The 19949-nt window shown below is 51.6% G+C and overlaps 1 protein-coding gene and 1 non-coding gene across 2 annotated transcripts; both read right to left on the reverse strand.

Moving 5' to 3' along the window:
• Positions 1–535: 535 nt before the first annotated feature.
• On the reverse strand, positions 536–12259 carry SPINDOC (spindlin interactor and repressor of chromatin binding). The gene is made up of 6 exons (XM_045558196.1): positions 11889–12259; positions 8076–8405; positions 7842–7991; positions 7562–7687; positions 7232–7432; positions 536–1330 (listed from the first exon to the last, which is right to left on the reverse strand). The coding sequence occupies exons 1-6, from the start codon at positions 12013–12015 to the stop codon at positions 1119–1121; spliced, it is 1146 nt and encodes a 381-aa protein (XP_045414152.1). The 5' UTR covers positions 12016–12259; the 3' UTR covers positions 536–1118.
• Positions 12260–18214: 5955 nt separating this feature from the next.
• On the reverse strand, positions 18215–18321 carry LOC123643049. Its single transcript, XR_006736625.1, has one exon. It is a non-coding gene; the product is annotated as a U6 spliceosomal RNA (small nuclear RNA).
• Positions 18322–19949: the final 1628 nt, after the last annotated feature.

Below are 19949 nucleotides of genomic sequence, written 5' to 3' on the forward strand. Positions count from 1 at the left end.
ACCTAGCAAAGGGTCCCCAGCGGGCCACCTCATGGCCGGAGAATGGGGCTCGGGTTCACTTAAGCCCAGGAGAGGGAGGGATGAAGCCGGGCAGCTGAGGGTACAGGCCTGAAAGGCAGGAGAAGGCAGGGCTGAGTTTAGGACCCACATGCCCACCTCCCCTGCAGGCTGGACACACCGTTGAAAGGCCGTGGTAATTCTCAGCCCCTTGGAGGCGAGCGCCCTGGGCCCCCACAGTGGCCTCTCTTAGACAGAGGCCTACCAGGCAAGTCAGAAGGGACAATATGTTAAAGAAAAGGTGTTTCTGACCCCATTTGCAGAGCAGGGGTGAGGGGAAGATGAAGTGCCTCTCAGTGACTGACACGACAAGTCAGCCCTGTCCAATGTCCTGTCCTGGAGCTACCCCACCCTCTGGGACAGCTGCTGTTCTGGCTCCCCTGGGGCTGCCTTCTAGTCATCCTGCCCTCAAGCTTGCTTTTTGGGAAGCCGGATTCCCCATAACAAACCCCACCCCTCAATGACGGCCCAGACGGAATTCTCTTAATAAAAAAAAATAATTTATTGTCAACAAAGGTGATATATACAACAGGAAAACAGGTGAACACGAGCGCAGGACTGAACGGAGCCCCGGAGAGCCCTCTGCAGGGATGGGGCGGGAAGAGGTAATGGAGGCCTCCAGGTTCAGGGGCCTGAACAAGTGAGGGAGGGGAGGTGTCCCCCGAGGTAGTGGGACTCAGTTCAAACCCCGTTACGACCACCTCTCATGTAAGGCACTGTGCCAGGGGAGAATGGTGGGGGGCTGAGAGGGTGGGAGGAGGCTGCGTGGGCAGAGAGGGCTGGGTCAGGAAAGGATGGGGTAGGTGTTCTCCACAGGCCCAATGCCCCACTGCGGGCAGCCTAAGCCGCCCCTGCCAGCCTCAGCTGCCCTCAGGCCTGGCCAGGGTAGATGGTTCCAGTGCCCCGAGGTACCAGTGGATGCTGCCCCACCCCCACCCTGCCCTGGCACCTGGTCTTACCCTCTCCGCCAGGTGGCCAGGCCAGGCAGCTGTGAGTTATAAGCCAAAGGGCCATGCTGTGTCTTCCCCCACTTCCTCTCTCCTCCCCAGGAAAGCAAGAATTTACACCCCACTCTCTGCCTTTGGCTCCCCCCCTACAGTGGTGTTGGATTCCGATAGAACTGTGGGCCAGTCTGGGGCGTCATCTGCTCCCACACCCTTGGTGCCCTGGGGGTGCTTGGACCAGTCTTGCAGGAGGCTGACTGCTGGGGGCTCCTCCATCCGCACGCGGATAACCTGGAGATCCAGTGTCCCACGGAGCCCTGGAGCGGGAGCTGGGCAGGAATGGGAGCAGAAAGCAGAGTCAGGGCCTCCCAGATACCCTGCCATGAGGATGCTCCCTGAAAGCTCTGTAAGCTGTACCCCCATTTCAAGCGCCCTCTTGACGTCCACAGTCTAGTGCCTGATCTGAGGGGAAGCCAGGACCACAGGAGGCTCCACTCTTGGTGGATGCAAAGACTACTACCAACCCGAACACAAGGCCACAGCCTTCTCAGGCCCAAGACAGACACTCAGGAGGGACTCTGTCGGGCGGAGAAGAGGCCTGGACAGCCTCTGGCCCTGCTCTGCAAGTTCAACCAGGCTCTTATCTCCACAGTCAACACCTACATCACAAAGGACCCCACGTCCACCTTAGCTGGATGGAGAAACTACTCACAACGGGCAAAACTGGGCCTTGAGACATGGACTGCCATGGCCAGTGCAGCCATAAAAACATCCCATGTCCCCTGCGAAGGGGCACATGCAAAAGTTACACTACATTGAAAAGCAAAACCAGAAAATGGTGCTGTGCCATCTGTATTGAGAAGGGTTTGCTTGTTTTTGTTCTATACTGCTTTTAGAGATACAATTATTTAAAAGGTGGCAGAGAAAACAGGTACGATTTTGCTGTATACTGTAGTTTGCTGGTTTTGAAAATGACTTAAAGGCTGCCACCAGGTTGTAGCATTTAGCAAATTCTGTTTTGTGTACCCATAAGGGGGCTCACCTCCCTGATAAACTACAAGCTCCTTGAGGAAAGCCTGAATCCCACTCATTAGTTCATTAATTCAACAATAATTTATTGAGCAACTATGATGTGATGTGTGCAACACTGTTGCGGTTGCTAGGAGGACTGTGGTGGATGGAGCTGACCAAGCTGGTATTCTGGAATTTACCTTCTAATGGTGAGAGCCAATAAACAGGATAAAATAAAGATGCAGTATGTTATATACAGACAGATACAAAGTTGAAAAATATACCAGGGAGAGGGGACAGGGTAGCACGGAGCCGGCAGGTGAGCGGAGATGCAGGGGAGGTGAGGAGTCACTTCTGTGGAGGACTGGGGGAACAGCATTCCGGGCAGAGGGAAGAGCAAAGGCAATGCCCTAGAGGACATGCTGGCTGCTGTAGGAACAGCCAGTGCCTGGGCAGAGTGAGTGCAGGGCGGTGGGAGAGGACAGGAGCCTCGTGGGGCAGCTCCCTGGTCACCATGAGGACTCTGGCTTTTATCTGGAATGCAACAGGAGCAGCACTGGAGGGTTCTGGGCAGAGGAGTGAGCGGATCTGACTTGTGCTTTCAGCAGGGACACTGTGGTTGCTGCATGAGAGCAGAGCACAGCGGGCAAAGCTCAGAAGCCCAGAGACCAGTTAGAAGGTTGATATAGGAAGCAGGTGAGATGGCTCGGACTAGTGAAGCAGCAGCGGAGGTGGTGACAGGAGATGAGCTCTGAACTCATTTTGGAGGATCTGCTGCAGACTGACGTGGGGTTGGAGACACAGTACACTGACGGATGGGGTTGCCAGTTTACTGGGAAAGGGAAAATGGGGGAGGAGAAGAGTGGCTGTGGGTGGGGTGTGGGAAGGAGATGGGGGTTCAATTTGGATATGCCACGTTTGAGAGATCTTTTAGATAACCAAGGAGAGATGTCACCTGGGCAACTGGAAGAGAGGCTAGAACCAGGGTGGAAAGGTTGAGCTGGGAGTTACAAGCACATAAATGGTACTGAAAGCTATGAACCTGGATGACAGCTCCCAGGGAGTGAGTACTGACATTGACCCATGGCTGGTGATATTTAATCATTTATTCATTCACCAAACACATAAGCAGTGCCTATTCTGTGCCAGACACTGTTCTGGCCACTGGGGATATTACAGTGCATGAAACAGACAAACATCCTAACTTCCTGAAGGGGCTCACATTCTAGAAAGGGAAGACACACAGCACTATAAGCTTCCAACTCTGGGAGCTGAGAATGAACAAGTGAGAGAAACTCAGAAGGAAAAGACAGTGGGGTAGGAGGAAAACCAGGTGAGCAGCCGCCCAAAAAGCCAAGGGAAGAAAGTTGTCTCCAGGAAGGAGTGAGTAATGGGTCCATTGTTACTACCAGATCAAGAAAGAGAAGGACCAAGAACCGACCGCTGGATTTAAGTTTATGGTTGTCAATGGCAACCTTGCCAAAGAAGCATTTTTCGTGTGTTGAGGATGAAAGTTTGATTGAAGCAGATTCCAGAGACAGGCTGTGGGCAGCTGGTGTAGAAAACGCTTTCCAGGTTTGCTGAAAAGGTTTGGGGACAAATGGGACAGTGGCTAGAGAGGGAGGAGGGGCTAAGAAGGGGGAAACACAGCCCTGTGTTGGTGGATGGGGAAATGCAGAAGAGCTGGAGTGACAGGGGAGGGGTGGGCTCCAGTGATGGGTAGAGGGGCAGCCTTTGCCTGGGCCACTTCAGCTACAGGGACTGAAGGACACAAAGCAGAGAATGTGGCCTGGGTGCCGGAGGGAGGGAGCAGATGGATGCTGCTTGTAGGTGAGGCGTCTGCGTGGGTGTAGTGGAAATAGAATAGGCTGCCGCTGACTAGGTTGAGGGCCCTGAGCGAGGTGTCTAACCTTCCCAAGGCTCAGTTTTCTCTTCTGCAAAATGGGGATCATAATACCTTATGTGGTGGTTGTGGGGATTTAGTGAGATAATGTATTAGAAGAGTTAAGTACATAATAAGGGCTCAAGAGGTATGGACTTCTCAAGCCAATTCTTCCTGGCAGCAAGGAGGACAGAGGAACGGGAGGGTGGGGAGGTCAGGAGAGTGAGGCCTGAGAGGTGGTAGAGATCAGAGCTCTAGGGCCATGGAACAGCAAGGCTGGAGGATTTAGCAGTCCTGGGGCAAGCTAAACTCTTCTGTGCCCCCACTCCTGAACTGTCCCTGCCCAAATTCCTGTGCTTCCCGGCGTCACTTTCCCCCTTCCTCCCATTTGTGCATCTGCACTCAGGCACATTTCACACAGAGCTGCTGCTTCTGCAGAGGGTGGGGCTGAGCCCATTCCCCTTGCTTCTCACCAAAGCCCGTCTCTGAGAGGGACTCTGGAAATGTCACCACCAGAATGACAAGTGAAGGCAGCTATCAATCATCCACCCATCGTTTCAATAAATTTTTACTGAGGGCTTTCTTTGTGCCAGGCACTGTTCTAGGTGCTAAGGACACAACAGCAAATAAAACTAAAGACCCTCAGGAAGCTCAGACTCGTGAACTTTCTCTCACCAGGTTTCCTCTGTGGTCCGCCCGGAAACACACTGGATCTGGCCAAGGCGTCCTAAGCCAGATCTCTAGGTCCTACTTTTATAATTAAACACCAGCAAGGCAAAGAGACTCTTTTTTCCGTTATTTGTGAGTGTGTCCTCTAGGCCTACCTTCGCTCCTGGCCTGGACCCTCTCCCCACCCTCATCCTACAAGGTCCTTGGAAAGTTCTAGAAAGTTTTCCCAGACTGCCTCACATTCACATCCATCAGCTCAGCGAACCTGACCACGGTGACCTTTTCCAACTTCTAAATCCATGGTTTTTAAACTTCTTTTTTGAAAGTGGCAGGTATTTATTCTGACAAAGTCTTCAGAGGACTTCAATCCACACATAATACAGAAAACAGACATTATTCTGGTTGAAGCCTCACAGGTTTCTAAGACATCTGTCCAAGCTGTAGGTTCTTGAAACAGTCTGAAACCTCGGGTCCAGAGCCTCTGTTCTGCACAGAAGCATCACGGGTGCCCTACTAGTCTTTAAAGTGTCACTGCCTCCAACCTGTGCTCCTACACAGAGTTTTAGGGAACAAAGGCTGCCTTACTCATGTTACCTCCCAGCCTCGGGGCTGGGCTCCAGGAACACTTGCTGCTGCACTACTTAGTGCCTCCTGCGGCCTCTGGCCATCTCCAACCTCCACAAATCCTGCCCCGGCAGAGAAGGCCCTGCAATCTCCTCCATCTCTCTCAGGTCATTCAGTCAGCGTGCTGAACCCCATTCCTCTGAGGCTTTGCCCATTCACCCCAAAGGAACCTAAAATCTCAGAGATTCTCTTCTCATCTACTCACCACTCAAGATAGGTAGAGTTTGGGCACAGGGCACCCCAGGACTAGAAATGAAGGCTCCCTTCCTAGAGTGAAACCAGAAGACCCACTAGACAGTGGGAGAGGCCAGCCACTTAGAGCAGGGATCCACCAAACAGAAGGAGACTTGGGGAATGCTCAGGTCCCAGCAGAACACCCAGTCTCGGGGAGGCAAGACTGGAATGTGACTCAAGCTGAAACTTTAGACAGTTAAAACTGTGATCTATGTGAAGAGGGTGAGGCCTGCCTCAAGATTCGAAAACGGGGTGCCTGTCATGGCAAATAAACAAATAAATAAAAACAATTACACACACATACACCCAGCTTTGTCTGAAGGACACAAACCAAACTACTAAGAGTGGCTACCACTGGCGAGTGCATCGGGACTGCAGGAGCAAGAAGCCTGCTGGCTTTTTTAAGCAAAAAGCGTGATTCCTTTTTGAGAGCCCTGCTCTGGGCAGCCTCCAGCCACCTTGTTGGCCACCATTCTCTGGGCTCTAACTCCAAACACACATTTCAGACAAGCTGAGACAAGACAGGCACTCCTGACCCACTTACTCCTTTGAGAAGCATTTCTGCAGCCCCCGAGACACCGCGAGCTATGCTTGGCAGGGAGAGGCAAAGAAAGGACCAGGCTTGGCCTCTGCCCTGCTGGAACACATTCCAGTCTCAGCCTAATCCTGTCACTGCTTGATTATGTGACTGTGGTAGGCAGAATGATGGCCCCTCCAAAGATGTCCACGTCCTAACCCCCGGTACCTGTATGTTTTGTTACTTGGCAAGGCGGAATGAAGGCTGCAGATGGAATTAAGGTTGCTTAGCAGTGGACTGAAAAACTAGAGAGATTATCCTGGATTATCTGCGTGAGCCCAGTGTAACAACAAGGGTGTTAAATGGGGAGGAGGAAGGCAGATGAGAAGGAAGCAAAGGTGGCGTCCTGAGAAAGAGTCCACTGGCTGTTGCCGCCATCGAAGACGGGAAGAGGCCACAAGCTGAGAAACACGGGCAGCCTCTAGAAGCTGGGCAAGGCAGGAAAACAGATTTTGCCCTAGAGCTTCTAGGAAGGAACACAGCCCTGCCAACACCTTGATTTTAGCTTAGTGAGACCCATTTTTGACCTCTGACCTTCACAACTGTAAAATAACGTGTGCTGTTTTAAGCCACAAAGTTTATGTGATTTGTTATGGCAGCAAACAGAAACCAACACAAGGACCATGGGGAAGAAGAAACCATCTCTCTGAGACTCAGTTTCTCTACCTGGAAAAGTAGATGGACATCTGCCCTTTATACAAGATATTTTTGTAGTGCCAATTAAATTGCATGTCAAAGTTTCTCAGTTTCTTAAAATCAGTATAACACCATAAAAACACCAGCACTTACTGCTAGTACTAGGCAGTTTACTGAGCAAGTGTCCACTGGGGGTGCCTGTTCACTGTTCATCACCCGTCTGTTCTCTCCACACCTAACTGAATCACTGAGCGGCCCCATTTGGGCTCCTGCTCTACCAGGGTGGGATGGGTACCTCTCAGGCTCCAGCTAGAACCAGCTTCCTGTGCGGACATGTGTCAGGCTTTCGGGGAACACTGGCCTAACCCTACATAACGACCAACTCCAGGAAACTGCTATGGAATGCTCAGAAAAGCTCAGCTTTCTGGGCAGCCTCCTCCATCATTCAAACCCCTGCCCCTGGCCATCTCCCAGGCCCAGGGGATCTGAGCATCACCCCGTCCGCCCTGCGCTCTGCTACAGAGCAGCCTCTTGGAGGCCAGACCCAGGATACTGCCTGCGATGTTCCCCATGTGGCTCCCTCTCGGGAGAGCTCACCTGGAGAGGGGCTTTCCGGCTGGGGCAGGGCTCCTTCTGCCGCCTCCCCCTCTTTAGGGGAGTCCTTGCTGTCTGGAGCCCTGAGCTGGGTATGGGAGAAGAGCTGCAGGACGAAGCCAGGAGGGAAGCTGCCGTCAGTGAAGTGTCGGACCTCGGCTGGTGCTGCGAAAGTCTCTGCGGGTGAGTCAGGTGACGGGGGCTCTAGGAGGGAGGACAGAACAGTGAGCGAATGGGGGGCAGTGGGCTGCAAAGCTCCACTGGGCCCCACCCCATCCCCACCTTAGAGCACTGGCCAGAGCCCACGGCCTCTTCCCGGGGCCTCCCCTTCACCTGGGTCAGGGTCCGGGTTTTTGGTCATAGATCTGCCTCTTTTCTTCCTGACTGGCTCTTCCTCAGGGGGTTCCTTCCACCTCTGACCACGGAGCTTCTTATTTCCTGGCTCTGCAGTGGAGGCAGCTGCAAAAAGACCTTATACCTTTTCTAGGAGGCCATGCCTGAACCCTGCAACCTCAGGGCTCCTGAAGACACCTGCCCAGCACACAGGGCCTGTGCCTCACCCCGTCCCCAAGACCCCACCCCATGAGCCTCGCTAGCTTCCCTGTTCACTGACCAGGAAGCTCGAGGGGGCGAAGTCCCCTGGGACGGCTCCTTTTAGGGAGGGATGGGTTATCTTCGGAGTCAAGGAGAACGACGATCTCTGCTGGTGTTCTGGCAGCGTCTGGGTTGGAGTCTGGGTCTGGCTCAACATCCCGGCCTGATTCTGAAGGGGGCAAAGGCCCAGTGAGCTCCAAGAGCCCCCACCAGGCCCAACCCCTCCCCCAGCCCCTGCCCCAGGCCCATCTACCTGAGTTGGGTGGGGACCGCTGCTCATTTCTGACATCCTGCAGAAGGGCCACCCCCTCACTCCAGGCCTCCAGGATGTTGCTCTTCTCCGAAGGGCTCAGGTCCAGGGTGTGAGGGTGCTGCTCCAAGATGTGTGAGCGAGCTGTGTCAGCCGACGGGGACTGGATCTCAGCGCCGCACACCATGCACAGCGCCCGCCCGCTGCCTCCCGGGCTGCTGCCCACCAGGAACTCCTGCTCCCAAGACCCCTGCTGCCTGAGCTCCTCACAGCCATCACTGCCTGCCTCCAGCAAGCTGGGTCTAGGTGGTGGGGTCTTCTCCTGTTGGGTCACTGTATGGGCAGAGGGGAGGGTGTTATCAATAAAGGTGCCTACGGCCAATAATACTTAGCACTTGAGTCCCCAAACATGGTAGATTGTGTGGGGTGGGGAGGGGGAGCATTCCCATCCACAACGTTCTTCTCCCTTCCCCTGGAACCCAGGAGGCACAAGCCACACTGAACACAGCCTATGTGCCTGGTGTCCTACTATGCTTGCCTCTACACCTCTCAATCTACTCCTGGGCTGTAGGACTACATGCATCTTTCCAACAGGCTCTGTTCCTGCAGGTCCCCAGCCTCCGCACAGCTGTCCAGACCACCCTGATCAGTCTGGATGACATCACCCCTGCAAAGCCTTCCAGACCCCACCTGACAGTTGATTCCATCAGTATCTGACTCCTAGGCCACAGCATACATTTTCTCGAGGGTGAGGACAGAAAATGTTACCATCCTAGTAAAGGCTCCCCCACCCTGCTGCCCCCAGGGCCTTCTGCAGTGCTCCCAGAGCATTTGTGGCTCTGCTCTCCCACCCATCACACGAACCGTAATCTCTGACAGGGCAGGAGCTCCTTTCAGCTCAGCAAAGTAGGCAGCCTTAGACCCACACCAGCCTGGCAGCTCAGTGCTTCTGCCAGGCAACTACGATATCTCATGGCTGTACCTCTCTTCCACCTTCCAGAGAGGACAGGACAAAATACAAACATGGCATGGCCGAATACCCACGGGCTGTATGGAAAAGATGGTGTTTGAAATGGATATGAGCCTTGGCTTGGACTCAGAAACTAGGTCCGAGCTAGGTTCTAACTATCCCGCATGTGACCGTGGGCAGGAACCCTAACCTCTGAGTTGCAATCCACTTTCTTCCCCACCACTTCTCTAAAACAGCTCTCCCCAAGGTCACCAATGCTAAACCCAGGAGTTAGTTCATCAATGTCATCCTCTGCCAATCACCTCCTCCATCTCAATTTTCATCACTCACATCCAGGGCACCACCTTCCACTCTCACTTCTCTGGCTCGCTTTCTCACACCCTCACTTCCTCCAGGTCACCGCTGAAAAACATCTCCCCCGAGTTGTGCACCCCAATCCCTTCTCTTTGTCATTTCCTCCACAGTACACACCACCACCTGACACTGTTTGTCTTTTACTTGTCCACTCCGTCTCCCCACCACACTGTAGGATCCATGGCAGCACAGATTTTTTTTTTTTTTTAGAGACAGGGTCTTGCTGTCACCCAGGCTGGAATGTAGTGGTGTCATCACAGCTCACTGCAGCCTTGAACTTCTGCGCTTAAGCCATCCTCCCACCTCAGCCTCCTGAGTAACTGGGACAACAGGTGTTCACCACCAAGTCCAACTAATTGTTAAAAATTTTTTTGAAGAGACGGGGTCTCACTAGGTTGCTCTGGCTGGTCTCAATCGATCCTCCCACCTCAGCCTCCCAAAATGCTAGGATTACAGGCATGAGCCACCGTGCCCAGCCTTGACAGCAGATTTTTGATGTTCCACACCTGTATCTCTAGCACTGAGAACACTGCCTGGCGTTTAGTAATGTCTGATGAAGGACCGACTCCATCCCAACCTGTAATCACTGAAATATTCCAAGACTCAGTCCTTGGACCACTTCTCTGTCTACCTCCTTCCTCTGATAAGCCTCATCCCATTGCCTGCCTGCTGACAACTCCCATATCTATACCTCTAGCTGGATTCTCCCAGGAAATCCAGACTTGAGCATCTGACTGCCTAGCTAACCCCTCCGCTTAAATGTGTAATGGCCTCTCAAACTTACCATATTCTCACCTTAAGTCCCCATCTCCCATGAGTGAGCACCCCAGTCTCCCCCACCTCAGTGAACAGGAGGGCCATTCTTCAGTTGCTCAGGCGGAAAGTCTTGCATTCAATCTTTTTCTCACACCCCAAATCTTTCCTCCACATTTGCTGTTCCCTCTGCCTGAAGTGCTCTTCCTCTAGCTATTATCAGGCTGGCTTCCTCCCTTCCTTCAGGTGTGCGCTCAAAATTCACTGTATTAGCGAAGCCTTTCCTAACCACTCAATACACCAAAGAAGGTACCCAGCCGCCTCTTCTCCTTGTCCTGCTTAAGTGACCTCTGAGGCACTTACTGCCACCTGACACACTATACATTTACCTATTTAATACTCTTTTCAGCCATTGGTATAGTGATGTTCATCAGCGGCAGGTTCGGCTGCTTTGTTTACCGATATTACCATCTTTAACCTGAAACAGTGCCTGGCATACAGTAGGTGCCCAATAAACATTAGCTGAATGAAATAACTTCTGCGGACTTCAATTTCCTCCCTAGCAGTGGGGATAAGGCTGCCCTTGCAGGGTTGCTGGGAGGATTAGCTGAGAGGGCCTCTGACAGTGCCCAGCGAGCACTCAAGAAATCCTAGCAGAAGTAGGAAAGTAACCTGTCTGTCGGACTGAACGCTCTGAGAAGGGAGGCAACCTTTATTTCCCTCATTAATTTTATACCCCTCCAGATTCCAGAAGGATGAAGGGCACTGCAGACAGCACTGTTTGGCTGAGGTTCCACGAATGCCCCTCTCTCAACCTCTCGGGTACTTTCCTCCCTACGGAAGAGAGGCATTGGAGAATGCACAGACATTGCATTTTCATGAATAGTAAGTCTTCCACAAAGATGGCTCTTTGTTTCCTACGATTTGCAAGCTCCTGAGGACTAAAGAAACCGGTGAAGGGGGAGGGGAGAGCACAGAGCGAGCGAGCGTTCAAAGATTGTTCCTCAAATACCCTCCCAAGGCTAATCTCCTAGGGTGGCCGAGGCCCCCCAGCAAGCATGGCTTTTCCAAAACTAAGTGCTGCGTGCAGTCCCATTCATGCCCCCTCGGTACAATCTGACACCTGTGGCTTATGCAAGTGGAAGGCCTGGGTGGGGGTGGGGTGCAGAGAAGCTTTATGCTTGGAGGGCCCTTAAAATTGTCCTGGAGGTCGGCAGTGGCACCCGCCTCCGTGCTGCAAATCGCCCGACACCCAGCTGCCTCGTCCACTCTTGGGCCTAGAGGCCCGGCCGCCCCTCGGCCTGAGCACAGCCGGGCCTTGCGCTCGCGCCCGCCTCCCGGGGCGCTAAGACGGCGGCGGCAGTCACCCGCGGGCGCCTCGGGTGCAGGGCCCGGGCGAGGGGGCGCTCGGGCACCGGAAAAGCCCGAGCACGCGGGGCGTGGATCGAAGTCTCCAGACCCTGGGCGGGGGGAAGGGGGAGGGGGAGGGGAGGGGAAGGGGGAGGGGAAGGGGGAGGGGGAAGGGAGGGGAGGGGGGAGGGACAATTTGAGGAGGCCTAAGATTCCAAACCCCGGTGGGGGAGGAGCATGAGCGCACCCCAGACCCATATCGCATTGGTGGCGCCTGGACCCCAGACCAGAGGGAGTGAGAGAGCGCCTGAGCCCCGGACCCCGACTGCGGTGGGGCAGCCCCAGCCTTGGGCCGTGACGCGGAAGTGGGGTCCCCTCCCATTCCTCACCTCTGAGCATCGGCTCCCGCCGCGGAATGACGGCCACCACCATGGCCTCCTCTTCGTCCTCCCCTTCCTCGCATTTGAGCGTTACCTCGAAGCAGTCGAGCGCGGCGCCCTCAGCCTTCAGTGCCATGGTGCGACCGTAGGCGATAGCAGTGACCGCGCCGGAGGCCGGGTCGCAGGCCTCGGTGCGCAGCCGGCGGCCGCCTCCCACCCGGGACCGCGCCGGGCCCGCGGCCCGCCCCGCCGCCCGCCGCTCCCCGGCCGGGCCTGCGACGGGCGCGTCTGGGCCTCCCGGCTACCTCAGAGCGTCGGGACCCCGAGCGGGGAGGGCTCAATCCGGGGCCCCAGCCCCCGCCGCTGCCTTTTATGGAGGCTCATTGTCGGCGCCCGCCCGCCCGGCCGCCGCCGGCCCGCCCCCGCCCCCGCGCGGCCAATCGCGCGCGGCCCCGCCCCGGCCCCGCCCCGGGCACGCGGCTGCGGTAGCATCCTGGGGGCCCGCGGGGCGGTGGGAAGGGTCGCGCTGGCTCGCGGCCGCCCCCCAGCGCGGAGGCGGGGCTTGCCCGGCGGGGCGAAGCCCCAAACGCCCCCGGCGCTGGCGCCGCGAGCGGGCCGGCCGAGCCCCGGGGGTAGCCCGCGCGGTGAAGCCGGTCGGGCGTTCTGGCATGGAGAGTGCGACCAGGTTTCCAGGATTTTGCTCGGGGTCGCCTTTCCTTTCCGCGGACCAGCCTTCCTCCGCCAGCACAGGCCCCGGCGGGAAAAGAACCGGTGGGGGAGTGGAGACTGAGTTCCTCTGCTTGCCAGCTCTGTGACCTTGGGCACGGTGTTTGTTTTCTTAGAGTAGCTCATGCTTTCTTTGAAAAACCATTTTGGACCCTTCTGGACAAAGGAACGCCAAGACGAAGAGGAGCCGAGTGGAGTGTGGGCGCGCGTAAACCACCCCGTTGGTTATGATTTCCATTTTTTAAACGTGAGTCCAGAGATTTTGTGACCCTCTCCAAGGACACACAGCAATCCCTTGAGAGCCCCAAGACCAGAGTCCAGTTGCCATGACACTGCTGCATCCTAATCATACCCTGGGTGAGCTTTTGCCTCTGTGGCCTAGAACGGGCATCTCCCTCTTCTGTAGAAACCCTCCTGAGATTTTAGTGGAGAAAATGCAAAATGTCTGATACTGAAAATCTGTCTTCAAATGCCGTTATGTCAGACCAGACTCAGTAGTAATTAAGTATGATGTAGTAGGATGGAGGCGGGAGAGGAGGTGTGAAGTAGCCTGTATGGATTACCGTGTATTTTTAAAGGGACAATTTTGTTACTTTCAAGTGTATCTGGCACTTTAAAGGTTTGACAAATAAAGGTGTTACCAAGCCTGTTTAACTAATTTCTACTTTATGGTCGTTCTCCACTATTTGCCCCTGATCCCTTCCTTGCCCCTCAGTTCTGCTATGTGTTGCGGTGGACTGACCCCTGCCGGGGCAGTTTCTCAGTCTTCCGGAACATCTGGCTTGAAGCCTCGGTTTAGCCAATGGGAGCAGTGGCAGGAGACTGAAGACAGAAGGATTTCTTCTGTATCTCTTTTGCTCAGGCAGGTCTCCAGCAGAGATCGGGCTTCTCTGTGGCTCCATCTCCTGCTGGATGGGTAACTGGTCCCAATACCTGCAGGGTATTCCATGCTCCTGGGCTCCATGAATTCCGCCTCCTCTTTTTGTCCCTCCAGTTTAGGGGTGGTGAGCAGCTTCTTGTTTTTGCTAATCTCTAGGCTGCGTCACTGTCCCCTGTTGGGCTTCTCAGCCCTTTCACTACCCTTGTCAATGTGTCACCAAAACCGTGCATTAAATTCTCTCCGTTTTAAATGCTTTGAGTGATTCCTATTTCCCTAATTGAACCTTGAATGATGCACCCAGTGTTGTACCAAGCACTTAGTAGACGTAATTTCTTAGTCCTCACAAGTCTTTTGTAGTAGATCATATTGTTCCCAGTTTAAAGATCAGGAAGTTGAAACTTAAAGGATTAGATTACTTGCCAAGGTAATAACAGTAAGAATCCTATTTCATCAAATCTGGGATGAACATTTTCCCCCACTTTTTTTTTTTTTTTTTTTTGAGACAGAGTCTCGCTCTGTTGCCCGGGCTAGAGTGAGTGCCGTGGTGTCAGCCTAGCTCACAGCAACCTCAAACTCCTGGGCTCAGGCGATCCTACTGCCTCAGCCTCCCGAGTAGCTGGGACTACATGCATTCACCACCATGCCCGGCTAATTTTTTTTTTTATATATATTTTTTTAGTTGGCCAGATAATTTTTTTCTATTTTTAGTAGAGATGGGGTCTCGCTCTTGCTCAGGCTGGTCTCGAACTCCTGACCTTGAGCAATCCACCAGCCTCGGCCTCCCAGAGTGCTAGGATTACAGGCATGAGCCACCGGGCCCGGCCTCCCCCACATTTTAATATCCCTGAAATAAATGCTTTTTATTACTGACATCATTGTGAAATGAAAGATGGCCCTTCTGATATTCAGACTGTACTGTTTGTTACCAGCAGAACATCCATGTTTAGCATGAGACATAGACAAGGCCACTTCGTGACTACAAAAATGATTTCACCTTTCTCTGAGTGATTGCTGCTTCTTTATCAAAAATGACTCTAGGGCCATGTGCAGTGCCTCACGCCTGTAATCCTAGCACTCTGGGAGGCCGAGGCGGGAGGATTGTTTGAGCTCATGAGTTCAAGACCAGCCTGAGCAAGAGCAAGACCCCATCTCTACTAAAAACAGAAAAAAATAGCAGAGGATCATTTGAGCCCAGGAGTTGGAAGTTGCTGTGAGCTAGGCTGATGCCACAGCACTCTAGCCCAGGTGACAGAGCGAGCGAGACTCTGTCTCAAAAAAAAAAAGACTCTAATCCTGCATTCATCCTTCTGCCTCCTAAATAAACATTATAAAGTTACCCAGTCTCTGAACTGCTCCTGTTTCTTGACAGCATCAGTCCAGAACATGTCCCATTTCCCTAATCCCCCCCCAGAACTGTGGGAACAAGCCCAAATTTAAGGAGTTTCCCTAGGGTGCCCTGGATTTCCCTAAGGTATGTTCTCCTTTACTGCAGCAAGCTAAATAAAATAACATTTTTTGGCCACAGGTGTGTTCCTGGTGATCTTTGGTCAGAGGACGTTGACAACTCTAACCAATTTATTTGCCTACATGTTTATTTTTATATATATGTAGAGTAATATATAATGAAAACCTATGTCAAAATATCAGTAAGTTTAAAAGAGCTCTTTTAGTAACTGTAAAATTCCAAATGATAAATCCTTATGTTATAGTTTGGCAGTATTTTTTTCTTAGGGTACATAAAACAATGGTGCAACCCATGGTGTCTTTGATTTAATGAGAAATGGTTGGTTGCAAGGGCAGGACTCAACCCCAGTTCTGTCTGTCCCTGTCCTTGCTCTTAACACTACAGTGCCACGCTGCCTATTAGGGGGCTTTAAATAGCTGTTAAATGAATGAAAGCGGAGGGATTGCTAGTTCTGAGATGTAGACGAAGAAACCGAACTAAACACCATGCAAGTCACAAAAGTACATCCGTCTGACTGCAAAGCCAGGGCTCTTCCCTGCCACACCTGCTGCTGTGCAAGCCCTCTCTGTGCCCAGCTAGGAGAGGAAACTCCAGACCACCTTTGATGGTGTTATTAGGAATTCCCGTCCACTGGCTACACAGTGCCAAATGAGTACTTGCTGAAGGAATTGGAATCTTAATTATTGAGACAGCCCCATGTGGAGGAGAGAGGGCAGAGCTTTATTAGGCAAGTTATGCCTGTAACTTTTCTTTTGACTTAGTGAATTTGGCCTTGAAACATGAGATTCCTAAAACAGGGGCAGGACAGACTGGAGATAAGAGAGAGGAGGACCAGTGGCTTCTGCCCAGGAATGTGCTGCTCCAGGCCACTCCCTGGGATGGCCTCTAGGCTGGAGGCCCAAGCTGAGAGGAAGCGTTTCCTTTTGGCGGAGCTTTTACTGTTGGTGGCATTTTGGGGCCCTAGTGGACAGTGAGTGGGCTCCTGCGAGTGGGGACAGCTATGGGGATATTAAAACATGAATGGTCCGGGCACGGTGGCTCATGCCTGTAATCCTAGCACTCTGGGAGGCCAAGGCAGGTAGATTGCTCGAGGTCAGGAGTTCAAGACCAGCCTGGGCAATAGTGAGACCCCATCTCTACTAAAAAATAGAAATCATCTGGCCAACTAAAAATATATATAGAAAAAAATTAGCCAGGCATGGTGGTGCATGCCTGTAGTCCCAGCTACTCAGGAGGCTGAGGCAGTAGGATCGCTTAAGCCCAGGAGTTTGAGGTTGCTGTGAGCTAGGCTGACACCACGGCACTCACTCTAGCCCGGGCAACGGAGCGAGACTCTGTCTCAAAAAAAAAAAAAAAAAAAAAAAACATGAGTGGACTAGACCAAGCTCCAAATGAGGAGAGGGCTGTCTGGAGGCCAAGTAAGGGTGAGTGAGGGGCTTCACTCTTAACCAGCTTGGCACTGGCTAGCAGTCTTCAGCAAAAGCCATGATACATCTGGAGCAGACCTGAACCCAGCTCACAGTCTGGAGCCAAGTCCACCTGAGCCCAGTAGAGCCACAGTGGACCCCCAGCCCTGGGAGCAAGAAATAAATGCTTGCTGCTGCAAGTGACCAAGTTTCAGGTTGTTTGTTACACAGCATTGCCACAGCAGAAAGCTGACTAATACTCCAGACACTGAATTCACTCCCCAAGCTCATTGCTCTCTTTTTTTCAAATTTCATGGAGATAAGGGTGGCATTGGGGGACCAACCCTCTTGGTTTGCCCAGGATTGAGGGATTTCTTGGGACTTGAGACTTTTCCGTTTTAAAAAATAGTTTTATCAAGATATAATTTTCATTTGATATAAATCACTCATTTAATGTGCACATCAGGCCGGGCTCAGTGGCTCACACCTATAATCCTAGCACTCTGGGAGGCCGAGGCAAGTGGATTGTTTGAGCTCGGGAGTTGGAGACCAGCCTGAGCAAGGGGGAGACCCCGTCTCTACTAAAAAAATAGAAAGAAATTAGCTGGACAACTAAAAATATGTAGAAAAAATTAGCCGGGCATGGTGGTGCATGCCTGTAGTCCCAGCTACTCGGGAGGCTGAGGTAGGAGGATTGCTTGAGCCCACGAGTTTGAGGTTGCTGTGAGCTAGGCTGAGGCCATAGCACTTTAGCCCAGGCAAGAGAGTGAGACTCTGTCTCAAAAAAAAAAAAAAATGTGCACATCAATGTTTTTTAGTATATTCACAGGGTTGTGCACTCATCATTACAATGTAATTTTAGAACATTTTGTCCCTCCTAAAAGCAACCTCATACCCATTAGCAGCTACTCCTCATTCTTCTTCTCACCCCTAATCCCTAAACAACCACTAATCTCCTTTCTGTCTCTATAAATTTGTATATTCTGGACATTTCATATACGTGGAATCATACAATATGTGGATTTTCTAGGTCCATCCATGTCGTAACATGTATCAGTACTTCATTTCTTTTTATTACTGGATAATATTCAATAGTATGTATATGAGACCTTTTCATCCATTCATCAGTGCTGGGCTATGGAGTTGTTTCTACTTTTTGGCCATTGTGAATAGAGCTGCTATGAACATTCATGTATAAGTTTTTGTTTGAACATCTGTTTTCTCAATTCTTTTGGGTATATGCCTGGGAGTGGAATTGCTGAGTGACATGGTAATTCTGTTGCACTTACTGGGGAACTGCCAAACTGTTTTCCACAGCTGTCCCATCATACATTCCCACCAACAGTGTAGGAGGGATCCAGTTTCTCCACATCCTTGCCAACACTTGTTATTGTCCATCTTTTATATTACAGCCATCCTAGTGGGTGCACAGAGGTATCACATAGTGATTCTTTCTTTCTTTCCTTTTTTAGGTTTTGATTATTTGGTTGAATCATAGTGGCTTTGATTTGCATTTCCTAATGACTAATAACATTGAACATCTCTTCATGTGCTTTTTGGCCATTTGTATATCTTTGGAGAAATGTCTATTTAAATCCTTTGCTCATTTGAAAAATTGGGCAATTAGTCTTTGTATTATTGAGCTGTAAGAGTTCTTTATATATTCCGGATATTAGACCCTTATCAGATATATGGTTTGAAAATGTTTTCTCTCATTCTGTGGGTTGTCTTTTCACTTTCTTAAGGGTATCATTTGCAACACAAAAGTTTTTAATTTAGATGTACTCCAATTTATCTATTTTTACTTTGGTCCCTTGTGCTCTTGGTTTTGTTTTTCTGTTTGGTTTTCTTTTTTTTTTTAAATAAGGACTGCTTCAAGAATTTGTGTGTCATTCTTGCGCAAGGGCCATGCTAATCTTCTCTGTATCATTCCAATTTTAATATATGTGCTGCCGAAGTGAGCACTGCTTTTGGTTTTGTACCTACCAACCTTTTTGCCCATGGCAGACATTTCTCATCAGTTATGGCATTCTTTCTCATTGAACCTGGATGTCAGCTACCTTAAATTTTTCCTCAACACTGTGCTATGTTTTTTAGTGGTTAAAAGCCCAAGCTCTGGAGACAAGCTAGATAGATTCAAATCCCCACTAGAGCTACTGCTTTTTTTTTTTTTAGACAGAGTCCCACTCTGTTGCCTGGGCTAGAGTGCCGTGGTGTCACTGTAGCTCACAGCAACCTCAAACTCCTGGACTCAAGCGATCTTCCTGTCTCAGCCTCCCCAGTAGCTGGGACTACAGGCATGTGCCACCACCACACTTGGCTGATTTTCTATTTTTAGTAGAGACGGGGTGTCACTCTTGCTCAGACTGGTCTGGAACTTCTGACCTCAAGCGATCCTCCAGCCTCGGCCTCCCAGAATGCAGGGGTTACAGGCATGAGCACCGTGCCTGGCCTAGAGCTATCACTTAATGGTGGTGTTTTCTTCACCTCAGGGTCACTTTACCAGGCAAGTGAAATGCTGGGTGTAGGTGCAAGAAACTGAGAGTGGGGGTGGAGGAGGAAGATAATGGATACAGCTGGGTCCATGAATCTTCTTGTCATGGACTGGACTTAACGGAGGGCCCAGCAGATCTGAGAGCTGAAAGAAGTGGTGTATACAGGAAATCTCCCCTGCATTACTTCAAGTCCTCTTGGCCACACCTCTTTTTCAAGCCACTGCTGCCACAACCAGTTCTATGCAGGCTCTGCCCACTTCCATAGGTACAACCTGACTGCACCTGGCCCACACCTTATACCCCTTGCTTCTTGCCCTGGGGCTTCTCTGACACCTCAGCATGGAACCTGCTCAGCACTAACACCTGTGCATTCTAGAAGTGGGTGGAATTGATGCCTGTGGGGCCACCACTGACCAATGGGGACGGGAGCTAATGAATAAATGCCTATGTATTTTGTCTCCCACATTGTTTTCCCAAAGGAAACCAAAAGAAAGGGTGAAGGATGCTGAACAGGTATAAATGACAGCTGTCCACCTTTTCTTCTAAATCAGTCTCTGTAGAAGGACTCTAGAAATCTGTATTTGCAACAAGCTCAACTGGCAATTCCCATGCACCTAAAGTTTGCAATATACTGAATTAGGGCATTTTCAGAAGGAATTTACATCATAAGAGAATCAGAGATTACAATTCTGGCTCACTTGGATGTCCCCGTGTGGCACACAGAAAAGCAGCACGTGAAGGACAACGTCTTCATGGATTCTCTTCCCTCTCTGGCCCGTCCGCAGGTTCACCCAGCATGTGTACATGGACTTCCTTCTTGGTCTCTAAGGAAGACAACTTCTCTCCTCCTAAGCAAGACTCCACCCCTTTCCCCAGGGGAAGACTTCGCTTCTGGGTTCCTTCCTGCATCCTGTTGTCTAGAGCTGGGTCCTGGGCCTCAGCTGGCAGGGTGTTGATGTTCACTTCCTGCCATCCCAGCAAGCTCCCGGGGAAAACTGGCATCTAGAACCGAGAGCAAGGATGAGGGTGGCGGACCTGCCAGTTTTAACTCAGCTGGAAGAGTGAAGGCTTCGGGATCTGTTCATTCCCTTATTAGGT

Source organism: Lemur catta, chromosome 7 (genome assembly GCF_020740605.2).
Source record: "Lemur catta isolate mLemCat1 chromosome 7, mLemCat1.pri, whole genome shotgun sequence".
In the NCBI taxonomy this organism is placed as follows: Eukaryota; Metazoa; Chordata; class Mammalia; order Primates; family Lemuridae; genus Lemur; species Lemur catta.